General features: G+C 47.2%; 1 protein-coding gene across 3 annotated transcripts in view; it reads right to left on the bottom strand.

Annotated features, from left to right (window-relative positions):
• Ripor2 (RHO family interacting cell polarization regulator 2) overlaps positions 1-13,201 on the bottom strand; it is a 111,370-nt gene that overhangs the window by 34,454 nt on the left and 63,715 nt on the right. For all 3 annotated transcript variants that reach the window (XM_057787474.1, XM_057787475.1, XM_057787473.1), the window contains exons 6-9: positions 12,746-12,799; positions 10,806-10,955; positions 9,765-9,828; positions 1,898-1,941 (exon numbers count right to left, since the gene is read on the bottom strand). In XM_057787474.1, the coding sequence (XP_057643457.1) occupies positions 1,898-1,941; positions 9,765-9,828; positions 10,806-10,955; positions 12,746-12,799 (312 nt within the window). The remainder of the gene's footprint in view (positions 1-1,897; positions 1,942-9,764; positions 9,829-10,805; positions 10,956-12,745; positions 12,800-13,201) is intronic.

Here is a 13,201-nt window from a genome sequence, read left to right as displayed (position 1 = left end):
GAGGTCAGGTGTTGTTGGAGAATGCCTTTATTAGTAGCACTTGGGAGGCAGAGGCAGAGGCAGAGGCAGAGGGAGAGGCAGAGGCAGAGGGAGAGGCAGAGGCAGAGGCAGAGGGAGAGGCAGAGGCAGAGGCAGGCGGATCTCTGAGTTGAAGGCCAGCCTGGCCTACAGAGTGAGTTCCAGGACAGCTAGGACTATAACAGAGAAACCTGTTAAAAGAGCTCATAGCCCCGTGTTAGTCTGCTCACTTGTGTGAAACTTGTCTTTGTCTATCCTGCATCACCATCTCAGCCATCAGAGCTCCTTGCTGACGTCAGCTCTTTTAGAGAGACAAGAACCATCTCCAATTCTATCTGCATCCAGAAGGGAGAAAAAGAGCTTTCTTCTGCTGAGTGAGGGAGGTGACAATGGTAAAGGCTGAAACCTTCCCAGCAGAGAAGGGAAGCTGTTGTGAATGACCTCAGAGCCTTTGCAAGGAGATGACGAAAGTACTGTGTGCATGCTCTTCTGAAGAAGACAAAACCCCTCTCTGTTTCACAAAGGTTTTGGTTGCTTTGTTTTTGAGACATAGTCTTATTATGGGTGTCAGCCTCTCTCTCTTTCTCTCTTGGTTTTTTGAGATAGGGTTTCTCAGTGTAGACCTGGCTCTTCTGGAACTCTCTTTGTAGACTGGATTGGCTTAGAACTCACAGAGATCCACCTGCCTCTGTCTCCCAAGTGCTGAGATTAAAAGCATGCACCACCACCTCCTGGCAAGGTTCAGGCTATCTCAGGCTGACAATCTCTTCAGGTATGAGCTACTGTGTTGTTTATAAGTATGCTTTTATAAAGAAAACTCTATAGTCAGGTATTGGTCATGTCCAACCTTTGGACATGGTCAGATGATATTGCCACACACAAAGTTCACACTCAAGAACTGTGAAACTGAGTTAGCAAAAATTTCCACACACATACAAATTATCTCCTAATGTCTGATGTTTATGATTTTGTGTCAGGCCCATGTTCCTATTCTTGGCTGCAGGCAGTTCATAGGCCATGAGCTGGACATGTCTGGTAGCTGTTTCCCTTTTACAGTCCTAAAACTTTGAATCAGCCATGATCCTAGATTAGATCTTGAATCAGGAAGAAAAACCAATGCAGTGTAAAATTTTGGGGTACTTGGGAGACTATGAACATAGACTATCAGATGGCATTTGCTGAAGAGGTAATGCTAAGTTTCTAGGCGTTAAGGATTGCTGGGAGAACTTAGCAATGAGGGGTAGTGGTTGCAGTGAACAAAGTAGCATCCACATGGTAACGGGGTAAATGGAGCAGTCATGTTCTGTATGTGGGAGTTCTTAGATACCCTCCAAACTTCCTCACTGGCTCAAAGTGTTAAAGATAAATTAATCAATAATAACTGGGCCCAGGCCTGGTAGTATGTACCTGACATCCTACCTGAGGCAGGAGGATTTCAAATTCAAGGCTAGCCTGAGCAACTTTACGAAATGCTGTTTCAAAACCAAAAGGTAGGCGTGGAGAAATGGCTCAGCTATTAAGAGCACATGCTGCTTTTGCAGAGGACCTGAGCTCAGTTCCTAGCACCCGCACCAGGCAGCTCACAACTGCCTGCAACTCAAGCTCTGGTCTCTGCAGGACCTGTACTCCTGTCCACACCCAGACAAACAGACAGACAGACAGACAGACACACACACACAAATTTTAGTCAAAAAGTAAAACATTGACTAAAGATGCAGCTCAATGGGTAGAGCACTAGTTTAGCAAGCACAAGATCCTAGGTTCAGTTCTTGGTACCAAAACAGTAGAGGCAGCAGCAGCAGCAACAAAAAAACAAAACTATAGACAACCCCTGACCTTCAAGCCCCAATGTCAACATCTAGACCGACAAGTTACTTACTTCATATTGATCTCCAGGACAGAGGCGAGCAAAACCAGCCAGACCTGTAAGCAAGAGATGGTGCTGTGAGTCACAGAACACACGTCCCTCCTTTAGAGGTCCAACTTGTCAATGGTTAAAAACTCAAGTAATAGGTGAAACTGGAGAAGATTCAGATAACAGATTTGGGACCACCTTAAGCAAGCAGCCTTTGCAGGGGATGTAGAGTTACTCCATCCATCAAAGCTGGAGGGATGTTCCTTGACAGGGTGGCTGGGGGGGGGGGATTGCTAGGACTGGGGAGGATGCTGGGTAGTTAGAATTCTGTGTACCTTGGGCAGATTTCAGGATCAGGGCAACAGGACCAGAAAGATCTATTCTTTTACTGACCAAAATATTCCCATGAAAATAAACCGGCCTCTTGTTTTCCCTTCTGTTCGCCTCTGTGACACTAAATATTTCCCTTAGGAGCCCTTGTCCTTGTCCCCTACACCCATAACTTGACTGAACACACTCATTGTTCTGGTTTTCTCATCCTTTTTATACAGCATAACGATGCCACTGTTTATGGTTATGAAATTGCTAGAAATAGACTATAATGTACACAAAACTGGTGATTAAGGAAACAAACCAAGGGGCTGGAGAGATGGCTCAGTGGTTGTGAGCACTGATGGCTCTTCCAGAGGACCTAGGTTCAATTCCCAGCATCTACATGGTCGGTCCCAACTGTCTCTAACTCCAGGATCTGACACGCTCACACAGATACACATGCAGGCAAAACACCAATGCACATAAAATAAAAATCAATAAAGTAAAAAAGAAAACAATCCAACCAACCAACCAACCAACCAATCACCAACAGCTTGCAACCTCAACAGAAGAGGTGTGTCTTAATTAGGGTTATCAATGTTGTGACAAACACCACCAAACAAAACAACCTGGGGAGGAAAGGGTTTATTCAGCTTATGTTTCCATGTCACTGAAAGAAATCAGTGCAGGAACTTGGGGTAAACAGCTGGTGCAGAGGCCCTGGGGAGGTGCTGCTTACTGGCTTGCTCCCTATGGCTGCTCTGTCTGATTTCTTATAGCACCCAGGATGGCCCCATTACCAGCCAGGGATGGCCCCACCCACAATAGCCTGGGCCCTCCCACATCAATCATTAATTAAGAAAATGCTGATCGCCTTTTCTCACTTGAGGTCCCTCCTTCCAGATGACTCTACCTGTGTCAAGCTGACACAGAACTAGCTAGCACAAGGTGGCTTTCCTTTCCCCGTGCCCGCTGTAAGTCATTTTGAAATGACCTTCTCCCCTTGAGGTCTGCTATGCAGCAATCTGGTTCAGCAGCAACAGCATCTTGTCAGAAGAGTTGGTCATCGTCTTGGGGCAGCTCGGGAGTCCCAGCTTTGGTCACCCTTTTCTCCTTTTTATAGCTATTTACCGAAAGACTACCGCGGAAGGGTGAAAATATTTATATACATTAGAATTTTCTCAGGAAAAAATTTTAGGACAAAAATTCCAGTGAAAAATTTGGCACAGATGTTTTTCATTTATAGCCTTTGAGCCCTGGAAGGTTGTTTCTTGTATTTATAAGTGCTTGTGCATGTACGCATTTGCACACGTGTGCCAGGTTATGGGGAGGCCAGAGTTTGACGCTGATACTGATACTGTTTTTCTCGATTGTTTTATCCTCTTTATTTTGTAAGACAGGATCTCTTAATGAGGTTGCTGTTTGGTTAGATCGGCTGGCCAGAAAACACAGGGACCTATCCTACCTACCTGTCTCAACTATCTCTGCTCCCCCACACCCTAGCGCACGACACTATGCCCAGCTTTCTATGTGGATTCTGCGCTCCAGACTCAGGTCCTGATGCTCTCTCCATGCTGTCTTCCCTGCCCTGGGTTGTGTTTCTAGTAAACCACATTTTACTCCTGGAACATAACAAAGATGACGCCACACTGTGTGTTTTACCTTTAATGAATGGCTCAACTAATAGGCTGTGAAAATCTGGAATGAATGAATCTGCTTCCTCTTGACCTATGGGCGTGGTTATGAATAAGATCTGTAAGTCCAGGGAAGCCTCAAAATGGACCCACGTTTTACCACCATTTGTCAGTAGATGGCAGCAGTTCACCAACTTGGCAAACCTTTCATTTGGCGAGCCCATTCATCTAGGACAAGCCCTCACAAACAATTAGAAGCTAACGAGCCACTTAGGAGGACTCGCTGTAATAAAAGCAGGATTGGAGGAAGCTATTTTCTGGAGCATTTAGCCCTCCCCATCCCCCGACAAAACGCATCTGAAAGAAAGCATTGCTGGCTGGCTCTTATGAATCCAAAGTCTGATGTGCTAATTCTAACAAAACCCAACTGATCCTTTGAAAAACCTACAGATGATTAGTTTGGAGGTAATCTGTTGCCTGTTTATGGTCGCACTGACAATAGGGGCACCGCTTAAAAGAAGCGGACCATGTACCATGCTAGAGAAGGCGAGGGGGGGGGAAGAGTCTTTTTAACATTCCCTTCTCAAAATTACCAGAAATGTCGTATGTGAAGACCTTCATGAGAGAGAAGGCTGTGGTGGTGATGGATTTTGGGCCTCACTGCCCATGTAATGAAAGCATTTTCCTGGCATTCCTTGTAAGGCGTCTACCACCCTCTGGTGACATTCCTTGTAGGGTGTCTACCCCATCTGGTGACAGTGATAACAGCAGAGGGGCAGCAGTCGGGAGGACCCGGTCCCAGGGATGCTTCTCAAAGGCCCCCAGGTGGCGGTACCAATGGTCCAGGCTACAGAATGAGCACCTAGCTGGGGCAGTGGCAGCAACAGCCTGTCTTTGGGGCCTGGCAGGGTTCTTTCAACTCTGGCCTGAGGCTCCGCTGGCATTTCTACAGCTGTAGAAAGCTCAATGTTTTCTCAGCTGCCAGCTAAGAAGTTTTTATTATGGCCACTCAGAAGCCATCCCTGGGTTCCCTCTAACGGCATGCCCGGGAGGCCAGGAAGAGGGGACTTGTGTATTTGCATGGGTCTTCCATCTTCTCAATCTTCACACTTGCTCCTGGGTTACTGGTGGAGCAGCTCTTGCACAGCCTGAGTGGAGGGATGGGTGCTGTCCCAGCATGACTGTATGAATATGAAATGTCCCGGGCTCATGCTGGAACATTCAGTCACCAGCTGGTAGCTCTGTTTTGAGAGGTTCTGGAGTCTTCAAGAGTTGGGTCCTAACTGAAGGGAACCACACACTGGAGGGTGGGTCTTGAGGTTTATAGCTCTGCTTGCTTCTAGCCCCTACATGACTTCCTGATCTACTTGGATGTACAAACCCTTGTCTCAGCTGCAAGACCTTCTAGCTACCATGGCTCCCTCTCCCACAGTGGATTGAATTCTCCCAAACTGTAAGCCACAGTGAATCCTTTCCCCTTTCAGAGAGTTTATCACAGTGGAGGAAAGTTGCCGAGTATACAGCCACATAGCTATAGTGCCACGCAGCAATACAGCCACAGAACTATACATCCATGCAGCGATACAGCCACGCAGTTATACAGCCACATAGTCATACAGTCACACAGCGATACAGCCACATAGTCATACAGTCACACAGCGATACAGCCACATAGTCATACAGTCACGCAGCTGTATAGCCACACAGCTACACAGTTACCCACCCTCCCTCCCTGTGCCACTAACTTCCTCTGCTTTGACAAGGTTTTGTCATGGAAGTTCTCCATTGTTTCCCAGTTCTGCCACGGCCTTCCAAAGAGTGTTACCTCCTACTTAAGGCAAATTGCCAAGTATGTAACAGTTGCGTGTCTTAACACAGACCTTCCTGCTCTACAGGCAGGTTCCTAGCTCACCAGAGGCTGGCCTTGCCCTACAAGCCACGGTGTCTAGCTGACCTCTGGACATGTGTACTCCTGGAACTCATTTTCGGTGAGGTAATAACCGAGAAGAAACCAGTTTTCTGTAAGAGGCTGCAATTCTCAGCTTCCTTCCTGGTTCGTGGTCCTGAATCAAGTTCTCAGTTGGGCATTCAGGAGTTTTCAGAATCTGGCCCCGGAGCTTTCCCACAGCAGGTCTACAGAGCATGTAGGCCACGGCACTCCCCCGTCAACTCTGGGCAGCTTCCCCACCTTCTGGGAGAGCTTTCAGTTTATCTGTTCTAAGTCCAAGGTTACTTTAGGAAGCTCCCTTCACTCCCAGCCCACCAAGCCTCCCCTCAGTGGAAACCTCTTTAAAAAAATTTTTTTTTGAGACTGTGTCTTACTCTGAAGCCCAGGTTTGCCCTGCCTCCCTCTCTCTCTCTTGCATACACACAAACACACACACGCACCGTACTCTTCTCCTCCACAAAAAAAGACCTCGCTGCTCCTAGATTACTGAGTGCTGAGATTACAGGCATGAACCACCAAACGTGACTTAATTTTCTTTCTTTTTTTTTCTTTTTTTTTGGTTTTTCGAGACAGGGTTTCTCTGTGGCTTTGGAGCCTGTCCTGGAACTAGCTCTGTAGACCAGGCTGGTCTTGAACTCACAGAGATCCGCCTGTCTCTGCCTCCCGAGTGCTGGGATTAAAGGCATGCGCCACCATCGCCCGGCTCTTTTTTTTTTTTTTTTTGAGATACTTCACTATGCTGCCCAAGGTGGCTTTGTGCTCAGATCCTCCTGCCTTGGTCCTCAGCAGCACCCCCTCCCTCACGGGCTCAGGCTTCTACAGCACTCTAGCAATTTGACTGGCTCAATGGTCCATATATGCCCACTGAGTGAGGATGTGAGACTCAGAGGGCCCCCTCCCCACCCCAGCAGCGAGGAGGCAAAGGCAGGTGTGCCTAGTTCAGTAGCTCTTGCCCCTGTGTCTTTATCACCATCAGCAGGACAACCACCCTTCATGTTGTAGCTAGTTGTGGGGTTGAGCAAAGGGGAAGTGTGGGAGGGTGTGTCAGGAGGAAGTCAGGGGTTGTCAGATCTGAGAATGTGATGCAAGGGGCCAGTTTTTGATATGGGGGGGTAGGGGCTGGGGGTTCATCATAATCAAAGGCAACGGACAGGAGTGGCTCATGGGAATCTAGGATGTCCTGACAGCAGCGAGGTCTTCTTTTGTGGAGGAGAAGAGGATGATGCGTGCGCGCATGTGTATGTGTGTGTGTGTGTGTGTGTGTGTGTGTGAGAGAGAGAGGGGGGGAGGGAGAGAGAGAGAGAGAGGAAGAGAGAGAGAGAGGAAGAGAGAGAGAGAGATACAGTTTCTGAGTTTTTTACATTAAGAAAGTGGGGGTGAGATTAGGGCAACCAAAGAGGCAGATGAGAAAAGCGGACAAAGAGAGAGAGCAGAGCAGACAGTTCCAGCATCTGCTGGCTCACAGTTCACAGCTGATGGCCAGGATATTTCTACCAATGGCAGAATCTCAATATCATCTCTACTACCTCCAGATTTAGATCACATGGATAGTGGGTAGTCCCTTTCCCCTACCAGACCTTTTGGGTTTCTGTTTTAGGGTGAAGAGGATCCCTTCTTTAGGGAACAAAAAAATCAGCATTTGAGCAACGGTTGTGTCTGCCCAATTGCTAAAACTTCTTCATAATGTGGCATTAAGGTGGCCATGTACTGGCAGCTGAGATGGTTAATTTCCACGGTCAAATTGCTTGAATAAAAAAAAAATGCCTGGAAGGCTGGGTTTGGTGATGGATGACTAGAACCCTAGCAATTAGTGGGTAGGGAATGGTAAGAAAATCAAGAGTTCAAGGTCAGCCTTGGCTGTGTAGCAAATATTACATGAGACCCTGTCAAGCAAGCAGGAAAGGAAGGAAGGAAGAGGCCTAAGAATGAGCAAAGCATAACCCTTTGGTCTATCCGTGAGGGTGTTTCCAGGGTCAGTTGATTTAGAAGGTAAGACCCACCCTGAATGTGGGTGGCCACATCCTGCAGTCTTGGGTTTGCACTGAATCACAGCAACAAAAGGGAGGTGCGCTGAGCATCAGTCCTTTCTCTGCTTGCTCCTAGGAAACTCGAGGAGCCTCAGCTGCAGGCCCCACAGCCATGAGCTCTTTAACACCCTCCCTGCCATGACAAACCATAACTATGGTAAACCCTTTCTCCCCAGAGCTGCTTTTTGTCACAGAGATGAGGAAAGTAACATAGGAGCCAGGACCCCAAATTCAGTTTCAAGTCTGATATCAGCTTACTGTGTGACCTGTGAGAAGTCATCTAATGTCTCTTGGCCACCAGCTCCCACATATGAAACAGAAGAAATTATCCTTCTCATCAGAAATGGAAGCATTCGATATCAGTGAATGTCAGAAACAGGACATGGGCAGTCCTTGTGTTAACAGTGACAAAGTAACTTCACTCTGCATGCTAGTCCACAAGGAACCAGGCTCCTGACAGAATCATCTAGAAATTGAAAGACCTTTAGAACCCCATACTGCCTGTACAGATTCTGAACTGCTGAGAGGAAGGGTGGGTCCAGAGTGGTTTTGAACCACTGACTCTGATGGAGACCCAGGTGGAAGCAAATGGGCCCACAGAGTTGGAAAGGTGCAGATGCCCGGCATGGGAAGGTGCATGAACTCACCACATGTTTGCCTGCTGCCCTAGGAGGTCAGAAGAGGGCACCAGATCCTCTGGAACTGGTGTTACCAGTGGATGTAAGCTGTCATGTAGGCACGGGCATCAAACCCAGGTCCTCTTCAAGAACTGATGTTCTTAACTACTGTGCCATCTCTAGCCCCACCCTGAGCCCCTTTGAAAGAGTCTCCCCTCTTTACTCTCCTTTTTCCAGAAAGTAGGTATGGTCATTATCCTCATTAGCAATCAGGGATCAAACTGTTAAACAAGCAACCACACTGAGAGAAAGGACCGCAGGGGCCCCGTCCGCTCAACTGCAGTCCAATGGGCCAAAAACGTGGGAGAGAAAAGGACTGACTGGGATGGAGCTGACCCCCAGCCCTGTGGCCACTGTGGACACTGTGATGTAAGTGTGACCATATCTAGGTGGTGCTCTCTTTTCTGAACCCAGGCTTCCTTTTTATGCGGAAGATGCTGTAGTCTAAACCAACGATGCCTCTAGAGCAGAACATTCTGTACTAAACATCACAGACTCTCAGGACCCTGGGAGGGAAGGAACAAATGAAATGATTTATGCGACAGTAAATCAGGTAGAGTGATATAGACCTATAACCCCAGCGCTGAGCAGGCTGCAGCAGGAGGATCACCTTGGGCTTGAGACCAGCCTGAATTACATAGAAAAGGAATATCCGAAGTAGATAAATAGAGACGCCAACAGGCAAGTCTCGAATGTAGGACAGGGGTTTTTAGATTGGGAGAATCTGTCTGACAGCTAATTATAACACACGGGCCTTGCGTGGGTCCTGACTGAAGCGAAGCAACTGTAGGCAGCATTTCTGAGACAGCCGGGGCAGTGTGCAGGCGAACTAGGTTAATGACAAAGGCTTGTTAATTCTGTTAGATGTGACGATGGGACAACAGGACGTGGCTCTGCGGTTGCATAAGAAGATGGCCCTATTCCTTCAGAACTCGTCACTGAAGTGTACAGGCACAGGCTGACACATTTGGGTTTCACTCCTCTGGAGTTTTCTAGCTCATCAGAGGGAAAAGAAAACGTGGCAAAGTCTTGGTGATTACTGACTCTGAGGGATGGGTTGTGAAGGTTTGCTGTTTAGCTCACTCGGTTTTTCTGCCTGTTTGACACAGTCCTATAATGAACACCGTTTCTAAATGTGAAGGTAAGAGTCAAGAAGAGACTCATCAGAATACCACCACGAGTGAGAGGGCTGAGTGTGACCTTATGTCTCTGCAAGGAAAACACAAATGGCATGGCTTCTCAGGAAGCTCTGTGGAGTCAGCACCTCTGTCTCTCTAAACGAGGAGAGATTACCTTTCATCTTGATGGAGAATTCTCCCAGAAGACTCTCCAGCTCCGCCTCAATGGTGCACATGTTCTGCAAAGAGCACAGGAGATGGAGTTAGATCCGCCACCCTCCAGGCTGCAGCTCCAAGCACAGGGCATTTCAGTAGTGACCGCATGAACTGCTACTACTCTCTCAAGAACCCAGGGCCACTAGGTTAACAACTGATGGCTACACACGTGAAAGCGCTCTGAGCCGTGCGATTGCAGGTGTGATAAAAACCCTTTGTGATTTTCACTGCTTTGAAACTGTAGTGCTTATTAGGGCTGTTGTAGGATCTTGTAATTTTGGTGTGCTCAAAATGCAGGTCACAGGGCTAGAGAGATGGTTCCGTGGTTAAGAGCACAGGCTGTTCTTCCAGAGGCCCTAGAGGGGTGAAAGCCTCCCTGTTCAGTGCTTGGACCCCAGGGACCATCAGAAAGCAGGAAGACACATTTCTGTTCATGGTTCTTTATCTTGGATAAAAATTTCTTATATACATATCAACAACAAACAAACAAACAATAACAACAACAAAAACAAAGCTACGTGGGCTAGACATCTTAACCTGTGTCAACTCTTCCTTTAAGGCACACTACAGCATTGGGAAATGAATTCAAATGATGGGATGTTAAGTGTCATGGCTTGGTTTAGACAATTCCACCATTGTCTTGCTTGCTTACAGTTTTTTCTCTGCTCTACTAGGGGAGGAGCTTCATGTCTGCCAGGTAAATGCTCTACCACTGACCGACTTCCCCAGCTTTTTTTCTTTTTTGTCCTTTTGAGCCATGGTCTCACTGAACTGCCCAGCCTGGCTTTGAACTCCCTCTGTAGCCCACATTAGCCTTGAACTTGCCATTCCCCTGCCTCAGCTTCCCGAGTAGCTGGGATTACAGGCCTGTGCCTGCAGGTCTGGCTGCATTTGTGTCTATCTTCTAGAGTATGGCATGGGTTTGTGTGCTGCAGTTCGCCTTTTCCTGGCAGTGACTAACAGGTCAGACACAGTCACGGGAAGAGACGACAGGGTTTACCTCTGTGTACTCCTTGTAGCTGCGGTTGATCTCGGACAGACTCTCTCGGGCAGCCTTGCTGGCAGGGGATGCCGCAAATGCTTGCTTCATTTTGCTGGCACCATCTTGGAGGCGCCGTTGGATACAATAGGCTTCATACAGCTCGTCTACCTGCCAGAACCCGAACAGGAAAGAGATCAATAACCGTCATGCTTGAGAGAAGTCCCACAGGCCATTGCCATGCCCTTAAAGACACACTGTATTGCTGTTCTCAAGAAGCAGAGTCTTGCCAAGGTGATTCCTTTAGACCAGTCACTTACTTTCAGCACTGTGTGACACATTTTGCTTGTTTATTCTTTTCAAAGCAGATTTTGCTCGATCTTTTTTCTAAATGACATAAACTGAAAAGGCCTTTTCATGTCTTTGAGGCTACCACCGGGATTGTTTACACTGACTCAGGTAGCTGGGCATAGTGGCACCTGCCTATAATCCCAGCACTTGGGAGGCTGATGTAGGAGGTTGTGAGTTCCAGGCCATTGAGGTCCTGTCTCAAGGAAGGAAGGAAGGAAGGAAGGAAGGAAGGAAGGAAGGAAGGAAGGAAGGAAGGAAGGAAGGAAGGAAGGAAGGGGGGATAAAGAGAGGGATGGGGCACAGAGAAGGGGGGATAAATCTGTAGGTCTGTGCTGGACTGCAGAGTTAGACAATAAGGACAGGAGCCCTCTGCATGTGAATATGCATTGGGAGAGCTCCTGGTTTCCCATCAAGAAGAAAACTTGTACTACACAAAGCAATTATCACTTTAAGAAGCATTGCCAACAGGTGATTCCTACAATCTTGGAGTTGATAGTTTACGTGCGTGCGTGCGTGCGTGCGTGTGTGTGTGTGTGTGTGCAGAAGGAGCCAGCAGATGGCGCTAGCTGCTTTCTTCTATCACTCTCAAGCTATCCCTTTGAGGTTGGAGGGGTTTCTTCCTGAATGTGTAGCTCCGGTTTTCTCAGCTAAACTGAAGGCCAGCAAGCCCCAGCCAACTTCCTGTCTTTTGGGGGATACCTAGCTTGTGGCATGGGTGCTGGGTTCCAAACTCTGGTCCTCACGACTGAGTAATTGCATAGCAAGTACTTTTAACCACAGACCCACTTCCATAGGTCTGGAGACAGCCTTTACAAAAACGATTATTTTATTTTTAATTATGTGCCTACATACTGTGTGTATCCATGTGTGGGTATGTATACTTAAGTGCAGGTGCCCTTGGAAGCCAGAAGAGGACATCAGATCCTCTCGAGCTGGAGTTATAGGTGGTTGCGAGCCAAGGGAAGCAGGTGTTGGGAATTGAACTCTGCAAGAGCAGAGTGTGCTCTTAACCACTGAGATATCTCTCTAGCCCCATGATTAAGTATTTAAAAATTAAAAATGAGGTTATTTACTGAAAACAATTTTTGTGAAGTCATGGATCAATAGCAGAGAAACTGAAATTAAGTTGCTCAGATTCATCAAAGTGCAGTCCCAACAGCAATGACCAATCGGTCTTCACATTCTTCTTTCTCCCCATCTTCCTCCCTTCCTCCCACCCTTCGTCCCTTAATTCCTCTCTTTCTTTTGGATTTTATTTATTTATATTTTATGTGAATGGGTGTTTTGCTTGCATGTATGTCTGTGCACCACATTCATGCTTGGTACCCATGGAAGTCAGAAGAAGGTGTTGGCTCCCCTAGGACTGGAGTTACAATTGGTTGTGAGCCACCATGTGGGAGCTGGGAACTGAACCGAGGTCCTCTGCAAGAGCAGCAAGTGCTCTGAGCCACTGAGCCAGGTCTCAGCCCCAAGGCTTTCATTTCTACATTCTGCTTAGGCATCTATTAGGTAAAGGCTCACTGGACCCGTGCTAGACTCAGGGTGGGCCTATGCTGGGCAGGAACTGCGAGCAGAAACACAGAAGCAAAGACAACAGCAGCATTGTTTACCTTACTAATGTGAAACTCCAGGCGTCGCATGTATCTTTCGATCGTTTTAATTTGCTGGAATTAAAAGGAGAAGATTGAAAAAAGGTGTGAGCCATTCACAGTGCAATTGATTAGGCTTTCGAGAGTGATTTCATTAGCATGTCCTCTGCACAAGTGCCGGAAATGCAGTCCTTACTACTTCCTCTTTTCTCCCACCTTTGCCACTATTTTAGGGTTGTTCGAATGTTAATTTTGAAAATGTTTTTCAAAACACTGACTCCCATGAGAGATGAGCTTGATCTAATCATGCTCATCCCATGTATAATGGCCAATCCATTCGATTTCTGGTGGAGCAATGTCATTTTTTGTACATTCTAAACTGAGTTTTTTTTTTGCATATTGAATTATGTATGAAGCTGGGTACATTTTATAATTGTTATTTGCCCATGGTGGCAGATAGCCATCGGTTTGGGCTCA

The sequence above is a fragment of the Chionomys nivalis genome, chromosome 13, assembly GCF_950005125.1.
Source record: "Chionomys nivalis chromosome 13, mChiNiv1.1, whole genome shotgun sequence".
In the NCBI taxonomy this organism is placed as follows: Eukaryota; Metazoa; Chordata; class Mammalia; order Rodentia; family Cricetidae; genus Chionomys; species Chionomys nivalis.
Note: the sequence above shows the minus strand (reverse complement) of the source record. Positions and strands in the feature narration are given on the sequence as shown.